Source organism: Oncorhynchus tshawytscha, linkage group LG18 (assembly GCF_018296145.1).
Source record: "Oncorhynchus tshawytscha isolate Ot180627B linkage group LG18, Otsh_v2.0, whole genome shotgun sequence".
Lineage (NCBI taxonomy): Eukaryota > Metazoa > Chordata > Actinopteri > Salmoniformes > Salmonidae > Oncorhynchus > Oncorhynchus tshawytscha.
The window spans coordinates 39,900,159-39,915,256 of record NC_056446.1 but is presented as its reverse complement, the minus strand read 5'-3'; the positions used below and the strand labels follow the sequence as shown (position 1 = coordinate 39,915,256).

Sequence of the window (15,098 nt, the reverse complement as noted above, 5' to 3'; positions counted from 1 at the left end):
AGTTTTGTCCCTCGTCGCTTTCCGTTGGCGCAGAGCCTTGACGACAGCTTCTACTGTCAGACCTTCGTTACCACTCTCCCCTTTTTGGTCGGTTTACCACCACGGTTGAAGCTATGTTATCGCATTCCCGATGTCTTTCCCGGACACTCGGGCGGTCTCTGTCTGCGTTAAGTCAGGTAGGAGAGAAATACCGATTACATTTCCCGTGTACCGTAACCTTTGGAGTTAGGCAAAAACTTTTTTTTTTTGAACGCCATAGCTTAGCAGGGAATAGGCCTCACCCTGAACCCAAGGACATAATGACACCCGTCCTACTAACTATGTCTAACTAAGGAAATGGCTTGTTTCCCCCCTCTCTCAATTCATTATGAAATATAAATATGTTAGATATGCGTAGTTAGTCGGGAAATATCACCAAAACCAACCAACTAACTTAGCTAGCTAAATTATTTAAAGACCAATCGGATTGTCATAGGTAGCTAAATCGGTTAAATTAATTTAGTTAGCTACCTGAGCTTATTAGCTAGCTACCATTATGCTATTCTTGTTTTTTTTACTGGGATTTACTTGTTGGTGGTACCTGAATAGCTAGCTAAGTAGCTTGCTATCTAACCTGCTAGCTAGCGAGGTATCTAGCTTAGCTACCATAAGATTACTCGCTAACTAGTTAGTTAATGTCCTCTACAGCTCTAAAATCCATGTTGGGTTCCACATTAATAACAGGCGAGAGCTGTCATGGATGCAACATTTAATACCGCAGATGACTCGGACAGTAAACTAGCTGTTTCACATGTAGGATTGTCAAGACACACTTGAGCCACACCTCTCATGCATATGCTGCAGTGTTATTCCCCAGCTATTAGTTTGTTTTTGTGGTATATTTTACAGCTGACCTCTGTTTGAAACTTGTGCCAGAAATAGCCCGTGTCATGTTAGGCATGAAGGTGTCGTGTTTAGCTCATCTGTTATTAGCTGAGGAACGCTAAGCTCGGTTCTATTATATCGAGGAAGACGTCGGTGGTTGTATTCGATAAACGTTTATTACGTTTTCATTTTTGTTTTTATTAAGTATGAATTTCAGCACCCCCGCGGAAGGGCAGCAGTTGTAAAGGACCAACATAGGTACTGGTAAACGTTTTCAGAATTTATATTTGTACAAGTATCGACTGATGGTGTCGTCTCAATGTTGTAGCTAGCAAATCACACGATCAGTTATCAATACACAAGTCCACCTCGATATAAGATAATGGAGTTGAGCTGTCTCTGCATCCCCACTTTAACTACACCAAGATAATAAGATAAATGGAGTTGAGCTGTCTCTGCATCCCCACTTTCACTACACCAAGATAATAAGATAAATGGAGTTGAGCTGTCTCTGCATCCCCACTTTCACTACACCAAGATAATAAGATAATGGAGTTGAGCTGTCTCTGCATCCCCACTTTCACTACACCAATATAATAAGATAAATGGAGTTGAGCTGTCTGCTGTCTCTGCATCCCCACTTTCACTACACCAATATAATAAGATAAATGGAGTTGAGCGGTCCTCTGCATCCCCACTTTCACTACACCAAGTTACACGACCAAGTCTGCTGTAGAAAAACGTCAGACTGTTACCATAGTTGCACCATGACATCGGTCTGAAAGAAGTCCCTGTAAATATATATTTTTTAAAACAGCAATACATAGTCTCTATAAGGCTGAATGTTGAATAAAATGATATTTACAATTACTTTACCGGTTGTACATGCTGGGGGGGGGGCTGAGTTTGGGGAACCCTGGTCTAGAGGACTAGTAGTCAGTAGACCTAATTGTATGAACTTGTATTAGGTAGAGGTGTTTAACAGATGAAAACCATTGATGGCATACAAAAATAGAGAAAGGGGCAAAACGTATCAAAGGGTAGGGGGGTAATGTGTGTCGGGGGGGGGTAAATGTGTGTCAAATTTTATTTGTCACATACACATGGTTAGCAGATGTTAATGCGAGTGTAGCAAAATGCTTGTGCTTCTAGTTCCGACAATGCAGTAATAACCAACGAGTAATCTAGCTAACAATTCCAAAACTACTACCTTATACACACAAGTGTAAAGGGATAAAGAATATGTACATAAAGATATATGAATGAGTGATGGTACAGAGCAGCATAGGCAAGATGCAGTAGATGGTATCAAGTACAGTATATACATATGAGTATGATGAGTATGTAAACAAAGTGGCATAGTTAAAGTGGCAAGTCATACATGTATTACATAAAGATGCAGTAGATAATATAGAGTACAGTGTATACATATGAGATAAATAATGTAGGGTATGTAAACATATTAAGTAGCATTGTTTAAAGTGGCTAGTGATATATTTTACATCAATTCCCATTATTAAAGTGGCTGCAGTTGAGTCAGTGTGTTGGCATCAGCCACTCAATGTTAGTGGTGGCTGTTTAACAGTCTGATGGCCTTGAGATAGAAGCTGTTTTTCAGTCTCTCGGTCCCAGCTTTGATGCACCTGTACTGACCTCGCCTTCTGGATGGCAGCGGGGTGAACAGGCAGTGGCTCGGGTGGTTGATGTCCTTGATGATCTTTATGGCCTTCCTGTGACATCGGGTGGTGTAGGTGTCCTGGAGGGCAGGTAGTTTGCCCCCGGTGATGCGTTGTGCAGACCTCACTACCCTCTGGAGAGCCTTACGGTTGTGGGCGGAGCAGTTGCCGTACCAGGCGGTGATTCAGCCCGACAGGATGCTCTCGATTGTGCATCTGTAGAAGTTTGTGAGTGCTTTTGGTGACAAGCCGAATTTCTTCAGCCTCCTGAGGTTGAAGAGGCGCTGCTGCGCCGCCTTCACGATGCTGTCTGTGTGGGTAGACCAATTCAGTTTGTCTGTGATGTGTATGCCGAGGAACTTAAAACTTACTACCCTCTCCACTACTGTTCCATCGATGTGGATAGGGGGGTGTTCCCTCTGCTGTTTCCTGAAGTCCACAATCATCTCCTTAGTTTTGTTGACGTTGAGTGTGAGGTTATTTTCCTGACACCACACTCCGAGGGCCCTCACCTCCTCCCTGTAGGCCGTCTCGTCGTTGTTGGTAATCAAGCCTACCACTGTTGTGTCGTCCGCAAACTTGATGATTGAGTTGGAGGCGTGCGTGGCCACGCAGTCGTGGGTGAACAAGGAGTACAGGAGAGGGCTCAGAACGCACCCTTGTGGGGCCCCAGTGTTGAGGATCAGCGGGGTGGAGATGTTGTTATACCTACCCTCACCACCTGGGTGCGGCCCGTCAGGAAGTCCAGTACCCAGTTGCACAGGGCGGGGTCGAGACCCAGGGTCTCGAGCTTGATGACGAGTTTGGAGGGAACTATGGTGTTAAATGCTGAGCTGTAGGTGATGGAAGGGGGGGGGGTAACGTGTTACAAAGAAGGAGCTCCCAAGTGGCTCAGCTCTCTAATGCACTCACTGTATCTCAGTGCTCGAGGCGTCACTACAGACCCTGGTTTGTTTCCAGGCTGTATCACAAACGACTGTGATTGGGAGTCCCATGGGGGCGGTGCACAATTGTCTCAGCGTCGTTTGGCTTTGGCCTGTGTGTGTGTGTGTGTGGGGGGGGGTAGGCCGTCAAGGCGACTCATTCACTGTGTCAGTTATGTGGCATTCAACTCCAGCTGTGCTGTTAGAGCGTGTCTGGATTCAGGAACACGTCATGGCCAGATGTTTTGTCTCGTTATGCTGAGATGCAGAGTGACCATGAAAGCAGGGGTGTTTTCAGTTACGACAGAACTGTGCGCACCGTTGATGTCAATGGAAACGGTACTGTACTGAACAGTCTGTAGATAAAAAGCTGTGATTATGGTGTCCCAGAGGTCTATTGTGTAAGGTTATCTGATTTCAGTCACACCCATATAGATCAGTCCACACCTCACCCACCAAATGGAAGCAAAATGTCCCTAAAAGACTGTTGGAAGAATGGTGCGCACCGTTTTGGGGGAAACATTTTATTTTGGGTACAATCCGTTAAGCAACGTAGCAAATGTAACAGTATAACTTTAGACCGTCCCCTCGCCCATACCCGGGCGCGAACCAGGGACCCTCTGCACACATCAACAACAGTCACCCACGAAGCATCGTTACCCATCGCTCCACAAAAGCCGCAGACTACTACTTCAAGGTCTCAGAGCAAGTGACGTCACCGATTGAAACGCTATTTAGTGCGTACCACCGCTAACTAAGCTAGCCATTTCACATCCGTTACATCAGTACCACCGCTAACTAAGCTAAGCCGTTTCACATCCGTTACATCAGTACGTTTCACATCCGTACCACAGTACGTTTCACATTTACCATAACATAGCCGTTTCACCGCTAACTAAGCTAGCCGCTAACTTCACATCCGTTACATCAGTACCACCGCTAACTAAGCTAGCCGTTTCACATCCGTTACATCAGTACCACCGCTAACTAAGCTAGCCGTTTCACATCCGTTACATCAGTACCACCGCTAACTACATCAGCCAGCCGTTTCACATCCGTTACATCAGTACCACCGCTAACTAAGCTAGCCGTTTCACATCCGTAGCCGTTTCACATCCGTTACATCAGTACCACCGCTAACTAAGCTAGCCGTTTCACATCCGTTACATCAGTACCACCGCTAACTAAGCTAGCCGTTTCACATCCGTTACATCAGTACCACCGCTAACTAAGCTAGCCGTTTCACATCCGTTACACAAACACTGAACAGAATGCACCCCAGTTCTCTGTTTTTTTTTCAACTTTGCCCCTTTGACTTCAAAGCTCTTTGTTTGAATCAGAGAGATATTTAATCTAACCTTTTGCCTCCACTGCTACATATTCAAAGCTCCCTTAATGCAAGCAAGCATATTGAATGATGATGTAGGCCGAATTTTGATTCTGAAGCAGCCCGGCGAAGAATTCGATTGAAAGGATATTGATCTTCCTCCCGTTCCCATTTATTTTCAGGGGAATAATGTGCTGGCTGGAAGGACTGCTTCAGGTGAGTGGGCCTCTCTCTTTCTCCTCTGTCTGTAGGGTTGAGCAGTACAGGGTCCTGTTCATTAAGGCACACCGTAACAAAACGATTTGCAATGGAAAACAAACCAAAAAAAACACGCTTTCCTCATTGGACAAATCCATGAAAGCCCTTTCCCCGTTTCAGTCTGTTTTGTTTCCGTTTTGTGCCTGATGAACACAGCCCACCCAGGACTAATGTAAGATCAGAGGCCTTTGTTCCTCGTAATAAATCTGAATAAACATGCCCTGTATGGATGGTGATTCATGGCTCAGAAGACTGTAATGCCCATGAAGTATCAAAGAGCACTGGAGGGCCTGTGAGTGGTTAAATATGCCCCATCATCAAGGAGCTGTTTATGTATTCGCACGGCCCTGGGTTCTCAAGAAGACTGACTCAACAATGGCAGCCATGGTTTTCACTGTTGATAATAATCATATCCCTTCCTCTTTCTCTCTCTCTCTCCCCCCTCTTTCTTCCCTTCTCTGTCTCTCGGTTTGTCTTCGTTTTATCTCCTTGAAGGCCTATCCGTTGGCAACAGGGTTGTCTACAGGAACAGTCAGTCGTAAGTGTCCTCTGTCCTGGGTTTTTGTCTGTATGTTTTGCCTCAGGCTGAACAAACGAAAATCTGAAGATGTCTGATGTCTGCTACAGAATACTGTTCAGTCATTTAGTGTGTGTTGCACTAGTTTTAAGCCACTTGTTTTTACAACAGGCTACTTTATAGCCTGCTACATAATGACATGTTTTCTTCTTCTGTGTGTAGTAGATTTGAGTCTCCGTCATCAGTTGGTGTCTTCCACATCAGATACTTCAAGACGTCTGCAGCACACAGTACGTATTCAAACCACTGTCTCGTCTGTGTCCTGTGTATTTAAACAAGTCGTTGTATTAAATAAAATCTCACTCTGACATCTTTGTTTGTTTGTTTTTTCTGATCAGGGGATGAAGTTGTCACCGTCAACACCCCTCCGTTCTCTGAGTCGATCACAGAAGGGGACGTCAGGTGGGAGAAAGGTCGGTGTCCTGGATTGTTGTTTTTTTTGTGGAGCCGGCTTCCGTTTAGTATGTTGTTCCCAGGAAGGTTTTGTGCAGGACAGTAATACCTTCCTTTGGCCTTTTCCAGCTGTTGGAGATTCAGTGAAAGAGGATGAGGTGGTGTGTGAGATCGAGACTGACAAGGTACTGTAAACACTAAGAAGTCGCACACTGGAATGGAATACGAAAAATACATATAGCCTTGACCTTTATGTCAAACAAAACATTTTACGTAATAAAGAAATGGCATTGATGATCAGATATTTAGACAAGGCGAGCTGTCGAATCCTGAGTTTGTCATTTCAGGAACTGTTTTGATGTGAAGACTCCGTTTTTCTCTCAGACCTCGTTGCAGGTGCCGTCTCCAGCGGCCGGTGTGATCACGGAGCTGCTCGTGCCAGATGGAGGGCGAGTGGAGGCCGGGAATCCCCTCTTCAAACTCAAAAAAGGAGGTAACGCTCTTCCTCTTCTCTCTCGTCCAACTGATCCTTTGATCTTCATACACGTAGTACCGTTCCTATCAGGAGTTGATCTGAAAATCACGATGTCGATGTCTTCTTCTACTCTGGTCAGCTGCAGCAGCCGCTTCTGTCCCTGCAGCAGAGGCCCCTGTAGCTGAGGCCCCTGCAGCAGCCGCTGCTCCAACCCCGGCGGCCATCCCTGTCGCCATGCCCGCGGTGCCTCCCGTGCCAACACAAGCAGCCCAAGCCAAACCTGGTACGTCAGCTGCTCAACTGTTATAAAAGTGCATTTAGATTCATGTTTAACTTCAGTAGAATTATATAAAATATATATATTTAAGCGGGGTTCTCACAATTTTCTTTTATCATTATAAGCCTCTTTTTTGGGGGGGCATAAATTCTGTCTTATGCTCTTTCTAGTTTCTGCAGTCAAGCCCAGCGCACCAGCAGAACCAGCAGCCCATGGGGCCAGGACAGAGAGCAGGGTAAGACCACTCCAGGCCAGCTTCAGGCCAACCCTCCCATACTAACAGAACAAGATGAAATGACAGGGAAAAAGCCTTAGGCTAGTTTCAAACCAAGAGAAGTGGTCTTGCTGTGATTTGATTGAGATACCAGACAGATGCTCTCAACCAATTGTCTTATTATTCGTCCAGGTCAAGATGAATCGTATGAGGCTGAGGATCGCTCAGAGGCTAAAAGAGGCTCAGCAGACTTGTGCCATGCTCACCACCTTCAACGAGATAGACATGAGGTGACCGTCCAACTTTATTTGTCCTCTATGGTCAAGTGGCTCCAGTGCAACAGCGGGTGCAAACATTCACATATAGACACTTCGTAAATGGCCTGTTGTTTACTCTTGGAAATGTTGTTGTCCACCAAAATGACCACCCAGTAGGAAGCTCCGTGAAGATGTTTTCCTGAAGCGACACACACCCCCTGCTTTAATGCTTGTTCTCTCCAATCCCTCACCCCCTGCTTTAATGCTTGTTCTCTCCCATCCCTCACCCCCTGCTTTAATGCTTGTTCTCTCCCATCCCTCAGCAACATCCAGGAGATGAGGAAGCTCCATGAAGATGTTTTCCTGAAGCGACACACACCCCCTGCTTTAATGCTTGTTCTCTCCCATCCCTCAGCAACATCCAGGAGATGAGGAAGCTCCATGAAGATGTTTTCCTGAAGCGACACACACCCCCTGCTTTAATGCTTGTTCTCTCCCATCCCTCAGCAACATCCAGGAGATGAGGAAGCTCCATAAAGATGCTTTCCTGAAACGACACAACATCAAGCTGGGTTTCATGTCGGCCTTCGTTAAGGCTTCAGCACACGCTCTCATGGACCAGCCTTCTGTCAATGGAGGTAAGACCCTCTACCCCCGCAGACTAACCCTCTACCCCCGCAGACTAACCCTCTACCCCTGCAGACTAACCCTCTACCCCCGCAGACTAACCCTCTACCCCCGCAGACCCTTTAACCCTCTACCCCCCCGCAGTCTAACCCTCTACCCCCGCAGTCTAACCCTCTACCCCCGCAGACTCGCCCTCTACCCCCGCAGACTCGCCCTCTACCCCCGCAGACTCGCCCTCTACCCCCGCAGACTCGCCCTCTACCCCCGCAGACTCGCCCTCTACCCCCGCAGACTCGCCCTCTACCCCCGCAGACTAACCCTCTACCCCCGCAGACTAACTCTATCTCTGTTTGTAGAGAGTCTTATCTCCGACTCCCACTTCTCTCTCTCGTTCTCTTTTCTCTCTCTTTTCTCTCTCTCACTCACTCACACACTCACTCAAATTCCATGAACTTTCCCCAAACTTCCTGGTTTTCCAGAAATCTCAGTTGGAAGATTCCTGGAATCAGGATCGAATAAGCAGGAAATCCAGGATTTCTTGAAAACCAGGGAGTTTTGATAGTTAGTTACCAGAACCCCACAGGGACATTATTTCCACAGTTACATGTTAAAGTCAACAGGTTTTCTGATTAAGTTATATATGGTATTCTGTTGCTGGGAGGAATCTTAAGACTTAGTAGTCTCAAACTGAATTTCTTTACCAGAACCTCCAGAATGGATGAAATGAAACCGAAATGTCATTGAGGTATTTTTTTAAATGTGAGGATGATTTTAGTCTCTTCCTGTTTCCTGTCCCCAGTGATTGACGATACAACCAAAGAGATTGTGTACAGGGATTATGTTGACATCAGTGTGGCTGTGGCTACTCCCAAGGTAAGGCACAGAGGACATGTGACCTATATATTCTGTTATCTTATTGACTGCCCCTTGTTGTCCTGGTCCTAAGCTGTTGGTGGGAGGTTGGACCAAATCTATATATTAAATAGTGGTCATTTTATTAGTGGATTGATCGTGGGCTAAAGATCCTTGTAGGATGTTGTGTTTGTGTTCTTTGCTGTGTGTCGGTGGTTTCTTCTGTGTGTTAGGTGAAAATTCTATACAAATTTAACCAGAAAGGTATGGGTTTCTTGCTTTGTGTGTGTGTGTGTGTGTGTGTGTGTGTGTGTGTGTGGTCTCATCTGCTCCTCTTCACCAGGGACTGGTTGTACCGGTTATTCGCAACGTAGAGACCATGAACTTTGCTGACATTGAGAAAACCATCAACGGTCTGGGAGAGAAGGTACAAGGCTTTGTTTGAGTGGGATGAATGTGTCACGGTCTGGGAGAGAAGGTACAAGGCTTTGTTTGAGTGGGATGAATGTGTCACGGTCTGGGAGAGAAGGTACAAGGCTTTGTTTGAGTGGGATGAATGTGTCACGGTCTGGGAGAGAAGGTACAAGGCTTTGAGTGGGATGAATGTGTCACGGTCTGGGAGAGAAGGTACAAGGCTTTGTTTGAGTGGGATGAATGTGTCACGGTCTGGGAGAGAAGGTACAAGGCTTTGTTTGAGTGGGATGAATGTGTCACTGTTGTTGACATACGATCCAACAGTTAGTCTGAGATCGGGCCTTATGTCACCACATCAATATGATGACTCCTTGTGATAAACGACACCAAAAAGCTCTTCAAACGAGAGATGAATGTTTAAAAAAAAACAAATTGAATAACGACAGGACTGACTCCTGTGTGTGTTTTTGTCCAGGCTCGTAATAATCTGCTGGCTGTGGAGGACATGGACGGAGGAACCTTCACCATCAGTAACGGAGGAGTTTTCGGTTCCATGTTCGGCACGCCTATCATCAACCCGCCCCAGTCAGCCATCTTGGGCATGCACGGTATCTTCGACAGGCCTGTGGCCATCGGCGGCAAGGTGGGTGACACCCGCAGTACATTCGCTTCTGTATGTCAACGCGTTAAATGTGTCTCCATCCAGAAGTTGAATTGGACATTATTTATCGCAAATGTATGAATGCGCGTTGTCATGTCAACAAAGTTATCTTTAAAAAAAATATAAAAAAATCTAGCTGCTATAATGTAAGTTTCAACCTCAGTCAGTTATTTTATCACGATTTATTAGGACTAAATGACTGCGGCGCGGTCGGTTCTACGGCGACTGCGGCGCGGTCGGTTCTACGGCGACTGCGGCGCGGTCGGTTCTACGGCGACTGCGGCGCGGTCGGTTCTACGGCGACTGCGGCGCGGTCGGTTCTACGGCGACTGCGGCGCGGTCGGTTCTACGGCGACTGCGGCGCGGTCGGTTCTATAGTCTAGCTACTAGTTGTGCTCGTCTTGTTTCTCTCCATCAGGTGGAGATCCGACCCATGATGTACGTGGCTCTGACCTACGACCATCGGCTGGTCGACGGCAGAGAGGCCGTCACCTTCCTGCGTAAGATCAAGTCTGTGGTGGAGGATCCCCGTGTTCTACTGCTCGACATGTGATCCCAACCTCCCATCACTACTGCAGGGCCACGATCAGTACACAGGACTGTTGCCTGACATTATAGAGGGTTATGCTATAAACGCAGAATCAGAGTTAGCCAGCTAACTTTGATCAACAACCACAAATAACTAGTTATTGATCTGGTTCATTAAGAAAGCGTAACTTAGATTTGCATTTATTTTTTTGGGTTGTTCGGTCAATTTTGACCATGCTCATGTCAAGGTTATCTTCTCCCCCCCCCCAAAAAAATGTAAAAAGTTATTTCTGAATATTTAGGTAAGTTAGCTGGCTCTCGTTGACCCTGCTTTGTAGTATAACCCTCAGATAGCAGTGTTGTGAATAGAGCAGACTTGATTCCTTCTTATACCCTTGGGAGGGGTGTTGTTTCAACATAATGCCTCAAAACGTTGTGCCCTGCTGAACACACCCCAAAGCTATTTAAACATCACTCAGCCTCTGTATAAAACCAACCCATCCCACCCCCCCAAAACAAACACAAGCGACAGCCAAATCTTGTCATGTACTGCTTTTGGTTAAAGAGAGAGAACCTGAGTCCCTGATCTGGTTGTGGTGTTTTGTCAAGAAAGGACAAAACACATATGGGAATCACGCAAACAGAGAATTTAATGTTGAGATTATTCACTTTATTATTGGGTGGTGTCATTCTGCAGCTTTGGTTCAGATTGATTCAACGGTTGGTCAACATCATACAGTGTTACCACTGACTGACTGAACCTACCAGGTCTGATCTGTCTCAGTATCTGACTGACTGAACCTACCAGGTCTGTTCTCTCTCAATGTTATACTGACTGACTGAACCTACCAGGTCTGATCTGTCTCAATGTTATACTGACTGACTGAACCTACCAGGTCTGATCTGTCTCAATGTTAGACTGACTGAACCTACCAGGTCTGATCTGTCTCAGTATCTGACTGACTGAACCTACCAGGTCTGATCTGTCTCAATGTTAGACTGACTGAACCTACCAGGTCTGATCTGTCTCAATGTTAGACTGACTGAACCTACCAGGTCTGATCTGTCTCAACGTTAGACTGACTGAACCTACCAGGTCTGATCTGTCTCAATGTTAGACTGACTGAACCTACCAGGTCTGATCTGACTCAATATTAGACTGACTGACTGAACCTACCAGGTCTGTTCTGTCTCAATGTTATACTGACTGAACCTACCAGGTCTGATCTGTCTCAATGTTATACTGACTGAACCTACCAGGTCTGATATGTCTCAATGTTAGACTGACTGAACCTACCAGGTCTGATATGTCTCAATGTTAGACTGACTGACTGAACCTACCAGGTCTGTTCTGTCTCAATATTAGACCTGTACATTCAAGGCACTTACATTGCTGTCTAGAAGGAACGTGGAAGTCAGCATCTCATAAGACAGTGAACTGTACCATGTGTATCCAGTATATACGACTAATAGACGTGAACTTTGAAAAGAAACGGACACATTTTATTTTTCTTCAAAGCATCATGTGAATTTTGTGTATTTTTCTTTTTCTTTAAACACCGTGATTTTCATTGAGCTGTACATGTAATCTATCTGTGCTCGTGATTTAAAGCCAATACATGTTTTTATAACGCTACCCTAAAGAAGTGCTCGGTCGGACAAGATGAAGTCCATTCTGAAGCTCCTGTGCTGTTTGTCTATCCCGGTTCTGTGTTTTTGACAGAGCTATTCATGGGGGATGCAGAAGCCTGTCTCCCCTGTACGTCTAGTCTCTTGGCTTCCTACTGTTGCAGTAACTTCTGCTTATTTTGGGGTGACTGTCCCACTGAGCAGCATTGGAATCTCATGGAAACTACCACACGCATTGGAGTGTCCATAATGGCATCCTATTTCGTTTATATAGTGCACTACAAAAGTAGAGCACTATATACGGATTAGGGTGCCGTTTCAGATACAGATATTGTCTTTGAGCTTTTGGTAGAGAAGGGAATAACCACTTTCCGTCGTGTGTCTCTCTAGATGGACTTCTGTCTGTCCGCGAGAAGGTACCATGCTGTAGAACACCCGGACGCTAGTTTGGTTCGGGACTTACACAACACCGTTTTGGGGGAGTAGTTTTCAAAGGAGCACAATTTATCAGCATGCACAATGTATTTCTCATGATAACCTCTTCTTTGTGGAACCCACCCAGGTAAAGGACCTGTCTGTGCTGTATACGGTGCTTTATAACTATTTAAAACCAACTATTGTAGGTAGCAACGCGTAATAACGCCACGTCATATAGCATTTATGATGGGTTTAGTAAATAGTTTATTGAATCATTACTCCGTTCATAAAATGTTTTAATATAGGTCATTTATAAACCATTTAGTTAAGTCATTACTTTAGGGTATTTTTTGCTTGAACCTCATCTAAAGTGTGGGTTATTTATAAAAAAATATAAATATGTATTATTTTGTGAGGGTTTAGACTTTACAAACCGGGAACTCCCAGAACTAAATCTACTGACAAGATGATGCAAGGTTTCAGTTCTGGGTTAATTGAGATAAGACTGCTCTTAAGGCATGACTGCAAACCACACTTTGCTTTTGGTAGAAAGGTCACTGCCAAGAAACGCTAATCTTCAAATCATCCTCTGTGTTGTGGGTTTATTGTTTTAACCATTGATAAAGTTTGAGGGAACATTTAGAGACCTTAGGGAGCATCAGATACTCCTGGAATGTCTACCATTGACCATGTCCATCTTTTGGTGAGGAAATTACACTGGTCACTCAAAACATTTATAAAATGAATTATAAAGTATAAATAGACAACTTTTGATTAGGTCATGCAAAAATACTTTACTAATGATTAGTAGATTGTTTAGAAGGACGTTATTTAATACTTTAAAAGTTGTTTTATAAATGTGTGAAAAACTAGGTTACTAACATTTTTTTTTTTTTACAAATGTGAGTAATGATGAATAAATGATTTACTAATCCATTATAAAAATGCTTTTATGTAGAGTTATTATAGAGTGCTACCCAACATTAAAACATCTTTGTTTAAATTTACATTGTCTTGTTTTTTTGTGTGTTTTTCCTTCCCCTCTCTGAGCATATCTGCTGACTGTGTTTAGCATTTACATGTATTTATGATGCGTAGGGCTGGTACAATTATTGTGTAACCGACAATTAGGAGCAATATCCAGGAACAAAATAATCATAATCGTCATTTTAGGCGAAGGGAGATTGAAGTTCATATTGAGGTACACACGGAGTGTCCAAAACATCAGGAACACCCTTCCTTTTGCTCTAAGAACAGCCTCAATTCATCAGGCATGGACAGCTTTCCGCAGGGATGCTGGCCTATGTTGACACCAATGCTTCCCACAGTCTTGCCCATTCACCCTCTGAATGGGACACATACACAATCCATGGCTCATTTACTGTTATGTTGAAGAATAATCTGGCCTTAAGTGGCCATGTACTGTTATTTTTATTGTATTTATTAAGGATCCCCATTTTTAGTTCCTGCCAAAGCAGCAGCTACTCTTCCTGGGGTCTGGCAAAAATTAAGGCCGCTTATACAATTTTTAAAAACATTTTACACAATACATTGACAGATTTCACAACACACTGTGTGCCCTCAGGTCCCTACTCCACCACTACCACATATCTACAACACACTGTGTGCCCTCAGGTCCCTACTCCACCACCACCACATATCTATATAATCTCCACCCGGCACAGCCAGAAGAGGACTGGTCACCCCTCAGAGCCTGGTTCCTCTCTACCCAGTACAGCCAGAAGAGGACTGGCCACCCCTCAGAGCCTGGTTCCTCTCTACCCAGTACAGCCAGAAGAGGACTGGTCACCCCTCAGAGCCTGGTTCCTCTCTACCCAGTACAGCCAGTAGAGGACTGGCCACCCCTCAGAGCCTGGTTCCTCTCTACCCAGTACAGCCAGTAGAGGACTGGCCACCCCTCAGAGCCTGGTTCCTCTCTACCCAGTACAGCCAGTAGAGGACTGGCCACCCCTCAGAGCCTGGTTCCTCTCTACCCAGTACAGCCAGAAGAGGACTGGCCACCCCTCAGAGCCTGGTTCCTCTCTACCCAGTACAGCCAGTAGAGGACTGGCCACCCCTCAGAGCCTGGTTCCTCTCTACCCAGTACAGCCAGAAGAGGACTGGTCACCCCTCAGAGCCTGGTTCCTCTCTAGGTTTCTTCCTACGTAGGTTCTTGCCTTTTCTAGGGAGGTTTTCCAATCTACCGTGCTTCTACATCTGCATTGCTTACTGTTTGGGGTTTTAGGCTGGGTTTCTGTAAAGCACTTTGTGACATCTGATGTAAAAAAAGGGCCTCATAAATATGTTTGATTGATGGATCTAATGTGTTTATATAGTCCTTCCTACAGCAACATGGATCTAATGTGTTTATAGAGTCCTTCCTACAGCAACATGGATCACAGTAGAGTAGAAGTAGAAGTAGAAGCACCGTGGCAAGGACTAGGAAGATTCGTTTTAAATTTAGCGTTCAGCACATCCAGTAACATGCAGGTGTTTTTTACACAAAACAACCATATGGAATTAAGGATACATGCATTATGGGAAATGTTACACAAAGCTGGGAACATTTATCAGTGTTCTGGTATCCATTCTTCATAGAAAAGGAATAATAACCAGCCACGCAGACCGTGTGCCCCGTCCTACTCTTGATGTACTGGTAACCGGGTATAATTGACCAGACAATCTGCAGTTCAAACGATAACGAAGCAGTCACCCCGCCACTTTCAGTT

The 15,098-nt window shown here is 45.1% G+C and overlaps 1 protein-coding gene across 4 annotated transcripts; it reads left to right on the top strand.

The window, feature by feature from the left end:
- Window positions 1-16: 16 nt before the first annotated feature.
- LOC112235824 (dihydrolipoyllysine-residue succinyltransferase component of 2-oxoglutarate dehydrogenase complex, mitochondrial-like) lies at window positions 17-13,376 on the top strand. 4 transcript variants are annotated; one of them, XR_006079293.1, is made up of 16 exons: window positions 17-176; window positions 4,973-5,006; window positions 5,544-5,586; window positions 5,788-5,855; window positions 5,964-6,038; window positions 6,148-6,203; window positions 6,403-6,511; window positions 6,633-6,776; window positions 6,941-7,005; window positions 7,177-7,274; window positions 7,749-7,879; window positions 8,668-8,741; window positions 9,064-9,147; window positions 9,610-9,777; window positions 10,214-11,339; window positions 11,460-13,376. XR_006079293.1 is itself a non-coding variant. In XM_042301064.1 (15 exons), the coding sequence occupies exons 1-15, from the start codon at window positions 114-116 to the stop codon at window positions 10,346-10,348; spliced, it is 1,344 nt and encodes a 447-aa protein (XP_042156998.1). In that variant the 5' UTR covers window positions 17-113; the 3' UTR covers window positions 10,349-13,376. The 4 variants fall into 4 exon arrangements, 2 of the variants coding, with proteins under 2 accessions (XP_042156998.1, XP_042156997.1); XR_006079292.1 differs by having other exon boundaries at window positions 10,214-11,379; XM_042301064.1 differs by having other exon boundaries at window positions 5,791-5,855; window positions 10,214-13,376.
- The last annotated feature ends 1,722 nt before the right edge of the window (window positions 13,377-15,098 follow it).